The following is a 21,937-nucleotide window of genomic DNA, read 5'->3' as shown; positions in this document are numbered from 1 at the left end:
GGGGCTGGGGGCTGTGCAGATTAATGTAGAGTCATCGGCGTATTGGACCATGGAGGCTAGTTGGGTTGAAGAGCTGAAGTTGTTAGTAAAAATTGTAAAGAGAAGGGGGCCAAGTATGGATTCTTGGGGTACACCAACAGTGATGGGTAGAAGGGGGGACAGGGTGTTCTCCCATTTGGTGGCTTGTTGACAATTAGAGAGATAACTATGGAAGCAGGACAAGGCTGTTGTGTTGAGGCCATGGGATGATAGTTTATTTAGTAGGATTTGGTGGGAGACAGTGTCAAAGGCTTTTGACATGGAATTAGTATTGTCATTATGTTTCATGAATCCTGCTGTTGTTTTTTGACTGGGAGGTCCATGTGTGTTTGAATGTAGATTCCTTAGAAACATACTGCCCAAGTCAAACTCTATGAATCTTCAATGGCTGGAATAGTTTGATAGAGTTTTGACTCTACTGTGAAATCACAATTGTGAATGTTGTGTTTTTCTCTTATTGGGGGCTGTCTCTTTTTCCCAAATATTATGAGACTGTGACATTAGTGTATAAAAAAGCAAGGGAAATGTAGATAGTGAACTGTTCCTCATGGGTATTGCACATCTGGGAGTGCTGCTGGTGATGTTTGAGTGATTCTAATGGCATATTCTCTCCCTGCATCATATGGAAGTCTGAATGGAGAGATGATAAGCAAAGGAGAGTAGTATTACTGGAAATGAATTCATCCTCAAGTATTTGTGATTACCATCATGAAGTGAACCCTGTTTTTACAAAATCTGACCAAGATGACGCTGATTTATGGATTGCATTTTATAGAGCATATATCGTGGGCAGAAGTAGGTTAAAAAATAAAAAGAGAACGGGGTGCACAAGTCCCAGGATAAAAAAGTGCCCAATCCTGTTAGGTGCACAGTGCGAGAAATAGAAAAAAATGACAGTGTATAATCCTCAAGACATGGAAACATTCCTACATTGGGGCTAGGCCAGGCTCGGGGGGGGGGGTGGCCCCTGTTGTAAAAGGAAGAAGCAGTCCACAAAACCACAAAAACTTAAAGGCCAAAAAAGAGCCATAATGATAGAGTAGACTATTAAGGATAAGAAAGAAATTATTTATTGTTGCTATTATGCGAGAAGCCCATAATTTCTGGATAGAAGATTTACAAAAAGATTAGGAGAGAAGTTATAGGAAAGAAAATTACTTGCACAAGACATGTAACTCCATATGATTTGTAGAAGGAATCACTTCTGGGCACATTGTGGGTGCTGTGAAGAGCACTTTTTGCTAACAACAAAAATTGAAACAATACTAATTTCATTAACTTTAACCATACTTTGACTTAGGAATGGTGTCCATTTCTATGTGGTATTAGGAACCCAAGAGACTTGGAGAAGTTAAACCAGAGAGTTTACCTTTCGTGCTATGTTTGAAAGAAGTCTGATTGTAATTCTCACTGCAGTCTGTTCTTGTAATACTACCAAAATGATATCATTGACAAAATAAACTCATTTTAAGCACTTCATTTTTGCAGTTTGCTCTGTTTGAAAGTTAATACCTCCTCTGCACTCTTGTGTAGTAATATTATCAATGTTTTCAACAAGCATTTTTATTTTATCTTTGTTTTGTGTTAATGCTGTGAAAAAAGCTTCATTTTCTCAAAGAAACTTTACTTTTCTGACACATTTTGTTTTAGAAATTAGTATAAGTAATATTAATATCCATATCCAAAGCTCTGAAAGTTCAATGCCTTAGAACTTATCTGAAAGTCACTGAGGAAAAGCATCAGTCTGGGAAGACATGGAACTTCTCACTGGAATTTACTTCTACTTTCAGAGAACTTGAAGGCTTAACAGGATTTATAAACTACTAAAATGTGTATTATCTTATAAACTACTAAAATGTCTATTGTCAGTGTCATATTTAGTAAAATCCATGCATTTTTATAAGAATCAGGCATTGTGGAATATGAATATGAAAGTATCCCTAACTGGGATTGTAAATTTAAGACCGCCATTGGTGCTTCAGCCTCATTTGTGCCTTTCCTAAAGCTGAATATTAAGAGGAAGTGATGTGAACATCAGCATGAATGTTACACTAGGAATCTTTTGGTCATATAGAAATTTGGGTCTATATTAGAACACTGAACGTTCAAAATTTCGAGTGTTCTAATATTGAACCCTATGAATCGAAAATTTAAAACATCGAACATACAGAATAGCAAATTTTTTCCTAGGGAAAAAATTTGCTGTTCCAAAACACATACACACAACATAAGCACACCAAACAAACAGCAATCCACACACATACACCTAAACTCTTACACCTAACCCTACATTAAACTATACATACACCACTAACTATCAACTTACCTTAACCCAAACCCTAACCCTAAGGTCCGTCACTATCGCACAGTCACCTCACCCGCGCCCTAACCCTTACTCACCTTACCCGCCCTAACCCTCACGTCCACACAATCGCACACTTACCTGAACCTGACCCATAACTTTCCACCACAGTGCTGAAAATACCGAAGCAACAGAAATGGACAACCGAATTCTTACCCTAGGAAAAAATTTGGTTTTATGTTTCTTCGATATTTTCAGCGTTCACTGAAAACGGGTCGATATTAGAACACTCAAAATTTTGAACATTCGGTGTTCTAATATAGACCCAGAAATTTGGAAGAACTGTATATGGAAGCCAGTTTCTGTATGGGGAAAGAGTCATATGAAGTGCTGAGAAATGACAGAGAAGGGCATTTGAAGGGGCAGGAGAGAAGGCAGTAACTGTGATGGATAGCGTTGAAGTTTTAAAAGGTAGGGTATTGGTCTGTAGGATAGGGAGACCCCAAGATGAAACTTTCTGTAATTCTGAAGTTTTAACTCTCTCTTTAAATTGTTAATACAATACACACTTACACAGACATAGTTATCTGTCCACTTATATATTACACTTCACTTGTAAGGTACTATACTATGGATGTGTGGGAAGTTAGTATAATGGCTGAACTGTTTATCTTACAGCCACAAGGTGCAGGGTTTAATTATCAAATGGAGTAATTGGCTAGACTTAAAAGGGCCCACAGGGGCAGTTAGCCTAGTACTAACCTGTGAACTGCATGCAACCTTTTAATATCTCTTCTCTGTTTTTACAGGATACATTTATGGGTCAATAGCAACATTCATTATTTGCCTTTTTGCCCTATTTGGAATTTCTGTTTTATTATGCACAACATGTAGCAGTACGTATCAGTACGTCATTCAGTTTTGTTTTAGCCTGGCTGTGGGAACCCTGACAGGAGATACTGTTCTTCATCTAATTCCCAAGGTATGTGCTCCAGAGATCATTGCATACATCTAACATTGTGCAGTGCCTATAACATTTACTACCACTGGTGACAATTAATACCCTGACTGATGGTGCACTTTCTGATTTACAGTTTCTGGGCTTCAGTGGAGTCTGTAGCAATATACACGACAACATCTGTGAGGAGAAGTCATACATCTGGAAACTGACAGCACTTCTTGGAGGACTCTATGTATTTTTCATCCTGGAGAAGTTATATGACATAGTGCTTAGTGGCCAAGGACATGTAAGTATTTGTAATAGGAGCAGTTCCTGGTACTTATAACTGGTATACTTCAAGAAAAGGAGCATGGGTAATACATTGTGATCAGTTGATTGTAACATGTGGCAGTTGTATTTATTTTAACAGTCATTGTGAAAAGAAAGTCACTGAATCCCATTTATAGAGATGAATCTATGAATAAACATACGTAACAAATTGTCTCCAATGAGTTTTCAGTTCTACAATATTATGGAAAACAATAACAGAAAGACAAGTGTGAGCCATGATGAGGTATGCAGAGTTTAACATTTAATGATGAAAAATCCAATAAAAGGATAACAATATAAAAACTGCTGGAAAATAAAAGAAGCATCAGTTTTCAAATGTTTATGTGCTATATTTGATTGTATTGTTCTGCTTAACACAGGGTGGTACAGTGGCTCAGCAGATAGTATTGTTCCCTTACAGCAAGAGGTTCCCCAGTTTGATTCTTGCCTGGGGTACCTTCTGTGTTGAGTCTGCATGTCACTTGTGTGGGTTTCCTCCCACATTCCAAAGACAGGCAGTAGATTAGACACTCTAAATTAGTCATAGGTGTGTGCGTGTGTGTGTGTACTAGAACTACAGTGACCAGGGCTAGCAACCCAGTAGTGTAAACCCAGACTCTAGATGATTGTCACTGTTGAAGTGGCACCCTGACCTCAAGTGGAGTAAAGGGGTGATGGATAAATTAAACCCTTTCATATTGCGTCCTGACTCCTGTTTGCATTTCTGGCATTATTTTTTTTTTTTGTTTGTTTTTTTGTTTTTTTTTCATTTGGATTCTGTATCTTTTATGGGATTTTATTGGTTCCTGACTCCTGTTTGCATTTCTGACATTGTTTTTTTTTTTAGTTTGAATTCTGTTTCTTTCATGGGATTTTACTGATATGTTTTAGTAATTTCCTTCTGTGATACCTAACAAGCACTGAATGTTAACAATGGCAGGTCAATCATAGTTCTATTGCTCCATTTTTTTTTAAGTTTCCTAACAGGGTAATGTACACAAGGCAAAATGCTTGTTTTCTGTGATGTCATGAATGCTTAAAGTCACATAGGACAGGAAATGCAATCATGATATCAAACTAAGGTTTTGAGGATGTAGCCCATTTGCACATAGTGACCATAATTCCTTGCATTATATTATACTGCCGTTCATCCTACAACTTTTAGAATCCACATACAAGAACAAATTTACAGAAGATGGGGAAAGAGTGATTCAAGTCATGAAGGAGATTTGCATATGTGTGTGTGTGTGTGTGTGTGTGTGTGTGTGTGTGTGTGTGTTTGTGCGCATTTGTATCTGTGTACATCTTTACATTTTAAATGACTGGTTTTCCATCCACAAACATTCTTCTACCCTGTATCTACTACTTACCCTGATAGAGTCAATTTCCATTATTACCTTATGAATGATAAAGTAGTTAGCAGAAAATGAGTGAATGAATGAATGAATAAACAATCAGGAGTTCTCTTCAGGCGAACTGGCAAAACACGACAGTGCTTTTCTTCAGAGGCAAAACTCATATGGTGACACCTAATTGCTGTATAACCTACTTACTCAGTGATGAGGTTCAAAACTCATGTCATCTCATTGAGCAAAGCAGCACATAGCATCAAATTTTGCAATGATTAGTGCCAATTATAGTTTATTATTTTATTACTTCTGTACAATTTTTTTGGTTAGGAAATCACAAACTATCAAATCTTGTAGGAACAAATTGTGTCATGCTTTATTGTTTAATTAATTTAATTCAGTGACATATTGCATCTGTAAAAGGCAACCTCTGTCACATGGAAAAAGCCCTGCATGCTTTAACAGGAGTACAGAAGAGAGATGCGGTATCAGTACAGTGAACATATGCTCCAGGTGAGCATTTCTTACCTCAGTGGTACAGCAATGTATGCTAACAGTGTACTCTGTATGATAGTGCAAAACTTTTATAGCATTCCTGCTTCCATTACAATGCAATCCTCTAGTCACAATGCAGTGACAATACCTGGACCTGCAGTAACTGTATTTAAGAGACTCTGTACAAAATGCACCTCACATTTAAAAGTCTTAGTCCGTACCTGTCAACTATCCAGATGTTCATAAAACATGTAGATTTTTGCCTCAAAAATTTTGTCTGTTGTTTATAAAATTAGTGATTTTTTTGGCAAATCATTAAGGCTAGAAGTCACTAAATAAAGACAGCCACCTGAATTTCAGACTTCATATCTTTTATAAAAATGTATATTAATGCAAATGATGTTATTCTAGCAACTTTCTCAGTTTATAAGAGCAGTCTTTAAAATTTGTTATTGACTTTGGACCTTTGTTCCTTCATCCTTCTGGGCATTGCCCATAATTCTTACACTAAAAGTTTGGGAGGTATATCTTAGTCCCAAGTTAGCATTGCTGTAAAAAAAGTATGTCACATTGCATATGCTTACTGAATTTATTTAATTTTATTTTATATTTTCTGATCCCCAATCCCATTTCCTACCCAGCTGTCACTTTCACCTGGCTCACTTCCTTACCTTCCTTGAGTACCTTTATTGCTCCCTACTCATAATCCCATATTTAATCCTTCTCCAGGCGTGCCTTCAAGCTCCACAAAAAGCAGAGCGTGATAACTAACAGTTCTTACAATGTCAAAGCAATGACTCAATGGAGTTAGGCAGAAGGCAGGGGGAACCATTACCCCATAATGCCTAGCCAGAATGCCTTTCTAGAGGATTAATATGCCATGATATGCGATAATACAAGCATCCATGTGTCACCTGCTAGACATTCCACCACTTTCCCTTGCTTTCTTCAGTTGTTATTGCATAATTCCTGTTCTTAAGCAGAGATCATGAAACTAGCAATTAATCCCACATCCTCTACCAGGATAGAAGAGCTGGCTTATGTCACTCTAACTAACTGCTCTAACAAGCATGGTCCATTTCCAAGACTAGATAAATTATGATAAAAGTGGATGTCTTGCATTTGTGCTAACAGGCCATCTTACTGAATTTATTAGATTTAAGTCCATAGTTTGGGAACATGGTAGACAGTGATTGTTCTTATCTGATGGTGAGTAAAAATTGGAAGATCGAACTGTTCTCCCTTTAGTACATCTTGTCAAGTAATTAGTGATGAAGTGATGTACTGCAGCCTGTACTAGACCCAGAATCACTCAGCAATAGTCTGCTTACTGATTCAGTGGTCATGACGTTTCTCACCAAGCTCAGAATTCAGACAGGTGGTTGGAAGTACAGTGTGAAGACTCCAAAGAGTTGTTTACTTTATTGGTCATATGGTTGTTCACCTGAAGTAGAGCGATGGTACTCCGGGATCATAGCAGTTAAATCAGTTTGCATGTAGAAGTTAAGGAAAGAGTGAACACCATGCCAGCGTTGCATATGAGAGTACAAAATTCAGCTGCTTGTACATGTACATGATATTGCTTTCATATTAGGACAACTATGAGTGATAAGCAAGTAATAACCCCTAGCAAGGGTGCCTTTTGCCCCATGAATCATTGCAGGTATGCTATATTTCATTGCAAAATTTTTACATTATGTTTCAGGAGGAGAAACTGAGCTGACAAATATGGATATGTATGCAAAGATATGTATTGCACATTCAGGTGACCACATTTAGGCAAGGAAATTCAAGTTCCATTTATTGTTTTATAATATATATATATATATATATATATATATATATATATATATATATATATATATATATATTATCTGAAATCTATCCATGCACAGATAGCTGCCATTCTATTTCTGGCTAAGTGCCAGAAAGGATTTGGAAGTGGAGAATGGGCTGTGATTAATGTCTGTTTGCTAAATCATTCTGATTATTTAAGAATCAGAGTTGGAGAATTCAACAAGAAATCTAATCTAATAATGTAAAAAGTAGTAACAAAAAAATATATAAGAAAACACTACAATTTATTTATTTTACATTTGTTAACCGGGAAAGTCCGACTTGGAATGAGCCAATTTTCAGTGGAGGCATGGGGAGAAATGTTCCAGATGCATGTCTTTGTAATGTGTGAGGAAACTGGAGCACCCAGAGGAAATCCACACACACACAGGGAGGACATGCAGACTCCACACAGAAAGCACCCCAGCTGGGAATTGAATCGGAGAACCTCTTGCTGTGAAGCAACAATGCTACCGCTGCACCACTGTGCCATCTAAACAATTATTAATGCGTATACATTTATAAGAGATCCTTGCTGATTATTACTTATATGTAGTAATTACAAATTAAGTGGCTATACTAGGATAGGCTGTGACCCTTAATAAATAGATGTTGATATCAGAAAATGAATGGATGAATGAATGAATGAATCCGGTCTCCAGCTTAACTTTCTTACCCATTCTACAGCCCCTTTGCTTATTTACAAGAAGCCACATTATTTGTTCACTTTAATTATTTTCTTGTCTGCCTGTTTTTAGGAAAAGCAGGAAAAAGAAGGCCATCACTGTGATCATGGCTTGGCCCTTCAGAATTACCACAATGAGAAGAATTCCTCTCAGGCTGAACTAGTAAGTTACAATACTCTTTTCGATTAAATACCTCATGGATCCCAGACTTATTTACAAGAAAACAGATTATTTGTACTCTTTATGTAATTATTTTCCTGTGTGCCTGTTTTAGGAAAAGCAGAACAAAGAATGTAATGACTGTGATCATGGCTTGTCCCTTCAGAATGACCACAATAAGAAGAATTCCTCTCAGGCTGCATTAGTAAGTTATGATACTCTTTTCAGTTAAATACCTCGTGGATCTTAGACTGACATTATTCATGTAGTTGCTAAACAAAGCACAATAGCTGGAAATGCTGTTTTTCTGTCTGTAATTAGTGACTTATTTTGGATGTTTAGCTAAGAGAGTTAAGACTATGAGGTATGAACATTATTTTATTATATAGCTCTGGAACAGATTCCATCAATATGTACTTGTTGAGAGATTTTCTTGGTAAATAAATAAAATAACAGTTAATAAAATTCAGTAAAGTGAAACACAGTATCAAAGCAATGTCAATGTAAACAAAACATAATTTAGGAAAGATCATTAGAATAAATCTTTCTATAAGGGGTCTGTGCCATAGCACTGACCATCCCCTGTCACCTTAACTGCTGCTCTCCTGGGATTATAACAGACTAAAAGGAAGTGAAGCTCTTCAATGCTTTTTAGTTCCATTTGACTTTAATTAGATTACTGAAACCTGGTACCTTATCTAATTTTTTTAAACAATTTTATTAGATTGTCATTAAAATTATACTTTAACAAATAAACATTAAACAAATAAACATGAGTGAACAGAAAAAAATATATACAAGGTCCATAGTAGATATAAATTCATAGATGCTATTATATTTTTTCTAGTAGTTTCTCAAGCTTTAACCATGACAGTTGTTTATGAGTGACATTTGAAGTTCTTGAAACACCAGTTTGCAATTCCATATTGCAGACAATCTTCATTAAAGAAATACATTTTTATAAACTAGAGGATCTTTTTACATTTCCAGTTTAAAGTGGCAGTTTCCTTGCTATTGCAAGAAGAGACCAGAAGAGATGTACTTGGGTTCTTGGGATACAAGTTGATATTGGTGCATTAAATAACAATAATGATAGTTCACATTTGTCCGACCGTGACCCTTTAGTAAAATGTCTAAAGTCCAACCAGAAAGTCGTTATCATTTTACAGTCAATGAACATATGTACCCAGTCTGCGTCTAATATTTCATTGCATCTCCAACATTTAAGGATATCATTTTATGCTATTAAAGCCATTTTATGAGGGGTAATAAAACTCCTATGTATAAACTTCCATGTAAAGATTTTCCATGAAGGGGACGATGTATTATTAATTGACTTTAATATTAGGGCTTTAACACTCTTGGATAACTACTTTTGTTAACTTTAGTTGAATAATTCCATAAGAAATCATCAAAAACACACAGTTTGGGTTTGTAAAAGGCAGATCGTGTCTCCTAAACCTGATAGACTTCTTTGAAGTAGTCTCCAAAGCCATAGATGAGGGTAAAGTGATTCACATAGCCTATCTAGATCTCGCCAAGGCATTCAACACCATCCCCCACTCTGGAATTATAGATAAACTCACTAAACTAGGTATAAATCCCTATGTCATAAGATGCGTTGCCAACTGGCTTACTGACAGAACCCACACTGTGAAAGTAGCAGACTCCAAATCAGACTTCAGACCAATGACAAGTGGAGCACCACAGGGTTCAGTCCTGGGTCCTCTCCTGTTTGGTATCTACTTCTCTGAGATACAGGCTAACACAGAAGGTCTTTGGCTAACTAAATTTGCAGATGACTGCAAACTAGGAGCCATAATCGAAACTCCTAACTATGTGGACATCCTACAAAAGGGCCTCACTGAGACAGATGACTGGTGTCAAAGACATGGTCTCAACCTCAATGCCAAAAAGTGCATTGACATCCCCTTTGGTAAAAGCTCTGTACCCATGAACTACCACATAGGCGGTAGTCTACTTAACACCGAAAGTGTGATAAGAGACCTTGGGGCACAGGTGGACAGTAGTCTCTCCTTTGATAATCACATTGCCACAGTGGTCAGGAAATCCTTTTACATGGCACACCTCATCACAAAAGGTTTCTCATCCAGAAAAAAAGAGGTCATTGTTCGCCTCTACTCATCACTCATTAGACACATTATAGAGTCCAACGCCCCTTTGGTATGTACCTCACAAGACATCTACAACAACTGGAAAGGCCGCAAAAATACCTCACAAAGAGGATTACTGGCCTCAAACAGATGCCTTATGCAGACCGTCTCAAAAAACTCCAGCATATCGCCTATTCAGAGGCAATCTCTGCCTAACATACAAAGCTATGTCAAACCCAGATCTGTTGGACATGCTCCACTTAAAGAAATCCCAATCCCTCCAAGCTACACACTCTAGGGGCCTAAACCTTGTCACCACAATAAACACAACATGCTGGAGGGGTAGATTCATGTCCCAGAGACTTCCCATATTCTGGAACAGACTACCTATCTATGTCAAACAGAGCTCCTCATTAGCACTCTTCAAGGAAAAATCTTGATGATTGGATAGGTAATAGGAAATTCACCCCGTTGATCACTTCTGTGGTTCTGCTTGACAGGGGCACAGGAAAATTATTTTCTTGGGTGGCGAAAGCCAGGGTACCTTTTTGGCTAGGCTTGTACAGGCCCTAGGGTCAATAGCCTAGTACCTACCTATGAACCTATGAACCTATGAAAAACTTGAAGCTCAGCTCTTAATGTTTTATAAATCTTTGACACGGAAATGCTAGTGTTATTGACCAATGTATTTAATTCAAATAAGAGAGTTAATGTTTTCAGAAGTTATTTATATTTGAATAATATTTGTATATTTAACCAATTATTATGATTTAAGTTATATCTGGCAATAAGAAAGATGACTCATGTATATTATTATTATTTAGAAATTGGTGCCAAAACTGCAAGCCATTTTCTTCCATATCTTTTATTTTATTCATATTAAAAGAATCAAGGCAACCTTTTGTACAAGCAATTGGGAACATTACAAATAGTGTATTATTTATAATTAGGTTACTATGGGTTATATTCAAAATACAATTAATGATAATTCATTGATGTCATAAATGAAATCTTTAACAGTTAAAAATAATTTGTTAGTTTCTGAGAAAGTGTTATCCATAACTATGTTATCATTGGAGAGTAAAATGGTCTTATGTATATTTTTCTAATTAGATTTGTAGAGTTTAACCATTGACTTATTACATTAAGTATAACTGCATCTGCATATAACTCAAGATTTGGAAAAGCTATTCCTCCATCATCCTAACTTTTATAGTGTGATGCATAACTAATTCTTGGTTTTTGAGGATGCCATAAACATTTAACCAACAAGGAGCTTAGTTGTTTAATTAGTTTTTTTGAAGGAGAGGCAATTAATGCTTGTAAAAATATGGTAAAGTTATCATTTTTATCAATGATAGTCTTTCTTCCATAGTGAAAAACATTTTATTCCAATTTTCTAAATGTTTTTGATAGTATCAACTAGATTTATGTAGTTTCTTTTTATGGAATCATTCCATTTATGTTTTATGATTACACCTAAATATTTAAACCCATCGGTTATCAAATTAAATTCATTATGTTTATTTAGAAACAGACTTATTTTCTTATTTATTAATAAAGTTTCAATTTTGCTATGGTTAAATCTTAAACCAGAATTTATTTTCAAAAATTTATAATGAATATATTATATAGTCTATAGAGAAGTCAATATCTCCAGTTGTTAAAATATCATCAGTAAAGAGTTGTATTTTGGAACAATAATTTGTATTAATAGAAAAAACATTTATATTTGGATTATTTTTTATGTAGTTAGCAAATGGCTCCACTGACAGGACAAATAATAGAGGTGATAATGGACAGCCTTATTTTGTGCCTTTCAATATTTTAAAAGGCCCTGACATAAATGGACCAATTTCAATGTATGATATAAAATTCTCATATAGTCTATTTATTAGGTCTATGAAGTTGGGGGTGAAATTATATTCTTTGAGAACATTAAATAAATATGACCAACCTATAGAATCAAATGCTTTGTCTAAATCTAGACTAATAATTTAAATTTCTTTATTTTTTTATTTGAATAATCTATTATGGAAAAGAGTCTAATAAGATTATCATTGACTTTCCTATTTAAAATGAAACCTGTTTGGCCATCATCTATTAACACTGGCATCAATTGATTTAGTCTTCACAGGAATTGAGGTAAAAATGTTATAGTCAATGATTAATAAGGAGATAGGACGATATGATGAGACTAATTTGGGATCTTTGTCTTGTTTTAAAATAGGAGAAATCATGGCATATTTCCAAGAGGGAAAATTACTTACATTATTTCTAAATTCTTCAAAGGCTTCAGCTAAAATCTTTAGGGTGTTGTCTGGGATCGTTCTGTATATTTCTGATATTAATCCATCTAAACCTGGAGCGTTCTCATTTTTAAGACTTTGGATTTGTTCCTTTAATTCCTTTATTGTTATTGATTTAAATAGTTTAGCATTCTGAACTTTTGTTCATTTTTTATTTATGTTTTCTTTTAAAAAATTGTCTTTTGAAGTATCTCTACTTACATTTACGTACATTTTATTGTTTTATGATATCTCCTAAAATCTCTAAAATTCCTTCTAGATCTCTCACAGATTTAGGTTTATTACCAGTATTGTCAATAGCCTCTAATGTGCTTGACATTGTAAGTCCTTTTGATTTAAGTGCCAATCTATACATATTTTATGGAATGATTGAGTATGATTGTAGTTTAAGTCTATCTAAGTTTATTGCAACTCTGGCTCAACACTTCAACATACTTTAAGTTTAGCTGTTTCAGCTCTAAGTTTATACTTATGTCACTAGGATTTAGATTACTTTTTAGTGAATCAATTTTTATTTGCACATTTAGTAACTCTTTTCCCATTCTTTTCTATTATTAAGATGCCAGCATTTAATTTTACCAAATAAATAGGATTTTAACGTGTCCCATACAATGGTTTTAGATGTCATATTATTATCATTTACATCAAGAAACAAATTTATAAACAGCAGAAGAACGATCACCAAATGGAACAGGATACCAATGCCAGTAGTATAAAGAATGAAATAGATGAATGCAGTCAATGGCATGTAATGGATCCCAAAAGACGATGGCACTAATATCAACAGTTAATATGAATCCAACGGTCTTCTTTTGAATTCTAAATGCTCTTTCCCAAGGCAAAATACAGCACGATAAAAAATGCAGCAGCAGTCAGCAGACTAATAACAACTTTTAATGACAGAGTAGCGCTTTCACCAACAGGCTTTATCAACTCACAATAAAAACCTCATACTAATACTATATATATAGAAGATGCAAACACATTCATTGGTCAGTTAATAAATCAATTAAAACTAGTTCATACATTTAAAGAAATAGCTTAAAATACTTGCCAAGTATCTACGTACATATACACAATAACTCTGTCTGAAACAAAAACTTCTTATACAATATTGCCCCTAAAACATGTACCTAGACTATATATGAACAAGAGTGCAAATGTAATAAAAAATGTACATTTAAAGAAATGTCATAAACTAGCCCTTAAAAAATGTATAAATATAGTGATTATATATAAGCATATATTCCATATACTTAGAGTATTTATGAATATATGTATACAATAATAATAAAGTAGTTAAACATATCAAACAAAATATACATTTAAGAGCCTAATAAACGAATATTAAATTGTGGGATCTCACTTCTTGTGTACCTTCCTTGTTCTTCTTTTCTTCAGGATAGGTTTTATCTGGATTTTATCATTCAACCCTGGTGGCTGATGTGCCCTCAGGCGAATGATCCATCTAAGTTCACATTCCAATATAAAATTGTCTAAATCCCCTCCCCTGACATTGGGATGTATATGTTGTATAACCCGAAAAAGAAAATTGTGTGTGGTACCTAGCATATGTTGATGTTTAGCTAATGCATTGTGTTCTGTATGCTTACTAATGTGGTAGACATGCTCCCTCACTCTCTCTCTGAGCTGTCTACTGGTCTTTCCCACATAAAATGATGTACAGGCTGTACATGTAGCTAAATATACTAGCCCTTTGCTCACACAATTCATTCCTGTATTAAATACAAATTTTCTATGTGTCACTGGATGCTCAAACACTGTATCAGTGTCCATATAAATACACTGATTACATTTATTACAGGGAAGAGTGTTGGCGTGTAAGTCTAAATCATGATTACAATTTATACTGGACAGTGAAGGATAACATAGAATCCTTTTAAGATTAGGTTTATTGCAAAACGTAAAAGTGTGAGTTTCACCGACTAAACTACCTATTTCCTCTTCAAGAAGTAGTGTATCCCAATGTTTTAATATACTTCCCTTTAATATTCCAAAGTCTTTAGTATAATACGTTAAAAATCTCATGCTCAACCCCTTATTGCTCTCCATCATACTTTCATTAAAACTAAATTCAGAGAAATAAGGCTGTGCTGTAGTATCTCTCTGTTTGTATATTTCTTCAGAAATTGAATTGAATGTTGTCATATCATAGCCTCTATCCCAAAAATTATTCCTAAGAAGTTCTAATTCTCATGTGAATCCTTCCACAGAAGGATTGAGCCTAGATGCCCTTGTAATTTGCCCCTTTACCACATTATCAAAAACAAATCTAGGATGCATGCTGCTCCTATGTAGGAGCGAATTTTTGCAACAGGCTTTTCTGTGTATGGATGTGTTTAATAAACCATTGGGTAACCTCTCTATGTTCACATCAAGAAAAGAAATTCTATCATGTGAGTACACAGAAGTAAATTTCAAATATTCCAATAATTCATTTACTTGTATGAAAAATTCTTCTAGTTGACATACATCTCCCCTCCAGATGAAAAAGAGGTCATCCACAAACCTCCTATAGAAGCCTACATGCTTCCTAAAAGAGTCTAATTTGAACAGTAATTCCTCCTCCCACTGTGCCATGACCAGGTTGGCGTAGCTATTTGCACAGGCTGTGCCCATAGCTACGCCTTCCTTCTGCATGTAGATGTTGTCTCCAAATAGGAAGAGGTTGGTGGTCAATACTGTTTCCAGGAATAACGTTATAAGCTCTATTCTATCCCAGCTCATATCTGTATTCTTCTGTAAATACTGCTGTATTTTATATATACCATCATCATTAGGAATAACTGTGAAAAGGCTCACCACATCCATAGTAACAAGAATAAATGGTTCATTATCTTTCAGCGTCTTAGTATATGTGTACAAGTCTATCAAGAATTGTTTACTATCTATTAAAATATATTCATTCTCACGAACTAAAGGTCCTAAATAATATTCCAGGTATAAAGCCAATGCCTCAGTAACCCACCCTTGACCAGAGACTATGGGTCTCATGGGTGGGTTTACTAATGATTTATGGACCTTTGGTAATCCATTGAGTATAGGAATCAATGGGTTGTCCATCTTAAGATATTTATACAACTCAAAGTCTATATCACCACTTACTAATAAATCATCCAACATACTATATACCATAGATATCTTTTCCAATACTAGCGACATATTAATAGTTTCATAGAATTTACTGTCACTCAACATAGTCGTCATGCTATGGACATATTCGGCCCGATCCATAAGGACAACTGGCCCTCCCTTATCAGCTGGTCTTACTATTAACTCATTATCTGTTTTTAGAAAAATCATGGCCTCCCGTTGGGCTTTAGTTAAGTTGTCCTTGTAGTATCTCCTACTTCTATCATTGTTATTAGAAGAATTATAAAATTTATAGATGTCATTTTCCACCAATTTTGCAAAGGTGTCTAGTAGTGGATGCAATATCGGCATGTATGTGCTATAGGGATGAAAAAGTGAACTAGACAGATTAACATTAGAAATATTGTTAAATTCCAATTTTAATTGTACATTGCGTACAAACTTCTTCACATCTATAACCATGTCTGTAATATCACCTTTACTTGAGGGGACAAAACTAAGGCCCTTATTCAAAAGTTGCATTTCTTCCAGACTAAGTTCTCTTTATTGGTCTGCTGACTGCTGCTGCATTTTTTATCGTGCTGTATTTTGCCTTGGGAAAGAGCATTTAGAATTCAAAAGAAGACCGTTGGATTCATATTAACGGTCCATAAATCATTAGTAAACCCACCCATGAGACCCATAGTCTCTGGTCAAGGGTGGGTTACTGAGGCATTGGCTTTATACCTGGAATATTATTTAGGACCTTTAGTTCGTGAGAATGAATATATTTTAATAGATAGTAAACAATTCTTGATAGACTTGTACACATATACTAAGACGTTGAAAGATAATGAACCATTTATTCTTGTTACTATGGATGTGGTGAGCCTTTTCACAGTTATTCCTAATGATGATGGTATATATAAAATACAGCAGTATTTACAGAAGAATACAGATATGAGCTGGGATAGAATAGAGCTTATAACGTTATTCCTGGAAACAGTATTGACCACCAACCTCTTCCTATTTGGAGACAACATCTACATGCAGAAGGAAGGCGTAGCTATGGGCACAGCCTGTGCAAATAGCTACGCCAACCTGGTCATGGCACAGTGGGAGGAGGAATTACTGTTCAAATTAGACTCTTTTAGGAAGCATGTAGGCTTCTATAGGAGGTTTGTGGATGACCTCTTTTTCATCTGGAGGGGAGATGTATGTCAACTAGAAGAATTTTTCATACAAGTAAATGAATTATTGGAATATTTGAAATTTACTTCTGTGTACTCACATGATAGAATTTCTTTTCTTGATGTGAACATAGAGAGGTTACCCAATGGTTTATTAAACACATCCATACACAGAAAAGCCTGTTACAAAAATTTGCTCCTACATAGGAGCAGCATGCAGCCTAGATTTGTTTTTGATAATGTGGTAAAGGGGCAAATTACAAGGGCATCTAGGCTCAATCCTTCTGTGGAAGGATTCACACGAGAATTAGAACTTCTTAGGAATAATTTTTGGGATAGAGGCTATGATATGACAACATTCAATTCAATTTCTGAAGAAATATACAAACAGAGAGATACTACAGCACAGCCTTATTTCTCTGAATTTAGTTTTAATGAAAGTATGATGGAGAGCAATAAGGGGTTGAGCATGAGATTTTTAACGTATTATACTAAAGACTTTGGAATATTAAAGGGAAGTATATTAAAACATTGGGATACACTACTTCTTGAAGAGGAAATAGGTAGTTTAGTCGGTGAAACTCACACTTTTACGTTTTGCAATAAACCTATTCTTAAAAGGATTCTATGTTATCCTTCACTGTCCAGTATAAATTGTAATCATGATTTAGACTTACACGCCAACACTCTTCCCTGTAATAAATGTAATCAGTGTATTTATATGGACACTGATACAGTGTTTCAGCATCCAGTGACACATAGAAAATTTGTATTTAATACAGGAACGAATTGTGTTAGCAAAGGGCTAGTATATTTAGCTACATGTACAGCCTGTACATCATTTTATGTGGGAAAGACCAGTAGACAGCTCAGAGAGAGAGTGAGGGAGCATGTCTACCACATTAGTAAGCATACAGAACACAATGCATTAGCTAAACATCAACATATGCTAGGTACCACACACAATTTTCTTTTTCGGGTTATACAACATATACATCCCAATGTCAGGGGAGGGGATTTAGACAATTTTATATTGGAATGTGAACTTAGATGGATCATTCGCCTGAGGCCACATCAGCCACCAGGGTTGAATGATAAAATCCAGATAAAACCTATCCTGAAGAAAAGAAGAACAAGGAAGGTACACAAGAAGTGAGATCCCACAATTTAATATTCGTTTATTAGGCTCTTAAATGTATATTTTGTTTGATATGTTTAACTACTTTATTATTATTGTATACATATATTCATAAATACTCTAAGTATATGGAATATATGCTTATATATAATCACTATATTTATACATTTTTTAAGGGCTAGTTTATGACATTTCTTTAAATGTACATTTTTTATTACATTTGCACTCTTGTTCATATATAGTCTAGGTACATGTTTTAGGGGCAATATTGTATAAGAAGTTTTTGTTTCAGACAGAGTTATTGTGTATATGTACGTAGATACTTGGCAAGTATTTTAAGCTATTTCTTTAAATGTATGAACTAGTTTTAATTGATTTATTAACGGACCAATGAATGTGTTTGCATCTTCTATATATATAGTATTAGTATGAGGTTTTTATTGTGAGTTGATAAAGCCTGTTGGTGAAAGCGCTACTCTGTCATTAAAAGTTCTTATTGGTCTGCAGACTGCTGCTGCATTTTTTATCGTGCTGTATTTTGCCTTGGGAAAGAGCATTTAGAATTCAAAAGAAGACCGTTGGATTCATATTAACTGTTGATATTAGTGCCATCGTCTTTTGGGATCCATTACATGCCATTGACTGCATTCATCTATAAGAAACAAATTTAGTTCTTTTAAAAAAAATTCTGTAAAACCAGAAATTTTAATTATATATGGTGGGATTCTCTGCCAAAATATCAAATCATTGGGTTTAAGACTAACTTTAAAAACAATAGCATTGTGGTTGGACAATGGACAGCAGCTTATTGCAGCCTCTTGTATTTTGGAAAATAGATTGTCTGTAACCAGCACTTTGTCAATAATAGTTTGCATGCCAAATCTTTATGAGTAGTGTATATATACCAATGATTTATAATCTTTAATCTCATAAATATCTCTCAAATTTATGGACGTAATAAAAATTATCAGCTTTTTGGTAGAAGCAGACATTATAAAATTTACCACTTTAGAAGGCTGAAGAAAGAATACAATTGAAGTCACCTCCATAAATAATTTCATCTTTAGATAGCATAAATATTAAATCAAGATATTTAGTATTCATTCTAGCTACAACACCAGGTATCCAATATGCATTCTCCAAAGTGATCATCTTTTTTATCTCTATTATGACAAGATTTAACATTCCATTTTTGTCCAAGTATGAATCAATGATTTTAGGTTTAGGTAAAGTATTTTTCCATAGAATCATGGTACCTCTTCTCTTGGAATGATAATGTGATTTCACAAGTATTGAATAACCATTGAAAGACATTATTTCTAAATCCTTTTTTATTAAACGTGTTTCTTGTAAAAAAAGCAATATCAGCTTTGTTTGATTTTAGATATTTAATTAAACTTCCTCTCTTTATAGGGTTATTAAGCCCATTTATATTTAATGGCATACATTTATACTCACTCATTTTGAATGATATGTTTTAACATTCTAGATTCTGCTATGGACACATAACATATAAAGCAATTTGTTAAAATATGTTTGAAATTATACACAATTCTAATCATGGAACATTTAGTTCCTGGTATGATGATTAAATCATCAAAATTACCCTCTACCCACATTCAGTTGCTAAGCAAGAATCTATCTAGTGCTACTGCCTTTACTCAAGTAATATGACAGACCAGGGTTTAAAAAGGTCACCCTCCATACCATCCTATATCATAACTATCACAAGTTAACCAAACTTAGCCAAAAATGTGAATGTTCATTAACAAATAACTATGATTGCAGATTAGAACAACATTTTGATATAATACATTTAAACATAACTTAATTATATATGACTAAAACTAAAATAAATATGTTATGTACACATCACAGATCTCAGATTTTGCAATATATATATTATATATATATATATTTGTTTGTCTTTTGGCTTTTTCCCAATAAGGGGTCGCCACAGCGGAACTCCGGTCTGCTAATGATTGGCAGTGGATTTTTACGAAACGCCGAGGTGCCAGCTTGACACCCAACCTTCAACGAAGGCACATCAATTTATGCACACATGTCTTTCGAACACTACCCAACCATGGAGAGGACATGCAGGCTCCACACAGAAGGCACTCCCAAGCCACGCCGAGAATCGAACGGGAGAACCTCTTGCTGTGGGGTAACAACACTACCGCCATACCACCGCGGCATTCATATATATATATATATATATATATATATATATATATATTAATCTGTTTTAATATGTCTAATAATACATGAAAGATATACATGAGAGAAAATTCTCAAAAACAAAAATGTATAATGGGTTTCTAATTTTCTAGATAATGTTGAGGTCTATTTGACATTAAGCTCATCTCCTGAATCTGCATTTGCTAAACTAACTTATTACTTCATTTGTTTAGTTCAAATATATATATATTTAAGCCTGAACTGTTAAGAGTCTTGCCATAACTCTTATTCATAAAATATAGTGAGTTTGGTGATTTCTATACCTAAAGAGAGAAAAACCTCTAGGTTAGTCCTAACAGCTAGGTTTAGGGATAGTGCTACTCTCTCTTCTAACTAAAATTGTTGAAAACTATTAGAAAAAACAGCACAGAAGGGATAACATTGATATTATAGCACTAAAAATAGTGCCTACATCTCTTTGAGAATCATTTTCTGAGAGCACGCATTTGTAACACTATCTTCCCACCATACTTTCTCTTAAAACTCCTTATCACTAACAGTCACTGTATCAGCAAAGTGTTAAAATACGGAATTAGTGTCTGGTATAGATCCACTACATATCTCTTATCAACAAGATGAGAGTTTCTCAGAAGTCATAAAAATAGTGATAAAGAAGAAAGAACAGACTAATCATATACTATTAAGTACCTATTGGGGAATGCAGTATTTAACACTAGGCATTATTTTTTTTCTCTCTCCTTTCCTCTTCACATTTTTTACACTCAGTCTCTCTTCTCTCAATTAACTTCTTCATCTCATTTCATCCCTTAACTCTCAATCTTCTTTCTATCCCCCACCAATGATGCATAAATGTTTAATCATAAAACTTCCTTCAAAGGTCACTGAGATATATCTTAATGGTTCCCCTTTAGAAGGTCGAATGGCTGAAATCTCAAAATTCATATGGCTGAAGCCATATGCTTGAATTTCAGAAGCTCAACCTTTTGAAAAGGAACTAAAAAAAACAACAAAACACAAAACAATGTTTCTGCAGGGGGCAAGCCCCCCCTGTACCCCCTACAACCCCCGCTACTTATTTATTCTAACTCCGAGACCTCACTAAAGCACAGAAAGGGAAATATCCCGGTCTGCACTGTATGCCAATCCCCATTCAGAAGGTCGAGCTTCTGAAATTTCAAGCATATGGTCTCAACCATATGCATTTCGAGATTTCAGCCATTCGACCATCTAAATGGGAGTCATTTTAACACATATTAAGATTCATCACCAACTTGTCATGAAGTTTAAGTAACATTATATTTGCCAACAATTACATGTCATGAAGATTTTAATAAGATCTGTGTATTCTTGGCTAATATCTGGAAGTTCTGATAATATAAGCTAGAATTAGTATGTTAATCTATTTATTGTATCACCTCTAGACCTTTTTAATCCCTTGATGAGCGGGTACCATATATGTGCAAAGCGTATTTTAAAAACACAGAGTACTATAAACAAATGAGCTAAGCAAAGGCAGCTTTGACCTACTAATTGAAGCCTTTAAGAAAACAAACCATTACTAAACTGCTGTCTGCATTTTATATATGTTATGTCTCAATACAGCATATGCACATCAGCATTAAACAGAGATATAGCACATGATACAGGTATTCACTCGTTAACTCTGTTTGCCGTACTTTTAACAAAATAACTTCTTCTTTAAATTAACTCACTTTGATTAATAAAATATCTTTTTTTTTCTTTTTTTAACCATAT

At 34.7% G+C, this 21,937-nt stretch overlaps 1 protein-coding gene across 1 annotated transcript in view; it reads left to right on the top strand.

Annotated features, from left to right (window-relative positions):
- The window catches only part of LOC122797838 (zinc transporter ZIP4-like), a 248,247-nt gene that overhangs the window by 53,411 nt on the left and 172,899 nt on the right, over positions 1 to 21,937 (top strand). The window contains exons 3-5 of the mRNA XM_044066359.1: positions 3,151 to 3,323; positions 3,436 to 3,588; positions 8,050 to 8,143. Of these exons, the coding sequence (XP_043922294.1) occupies positions 3,151 to 3,323; positions 3,436 to 3,588; positions 8,050 to 8,143 (420 nt within the window). The remainder of the gene's footprint in view (positions 1 to 3,150; positions 3,324 to 3,435; positions 3,589 to 8,049; positions 8,144 to 21,937) is intronic.

This window comes from Protopterus annectens, chromosome 3.part1, assembly GCF_019279795.1.
Source record: "Protopterus annectens isolate FY-2018-M chromosome 3.part1, PAN1.0, whole genome shotgun sequence".
In the NCBI taxonomy this organism is placed as follows: Eukaryota; Metazoa; Chordata; order Ceratodontiformes; family Protopteridae; genus Protopterus; species Protopterus annectens.
This window is presented reverse-complemented; position numbering and strand designations above follow the sequence as displayed.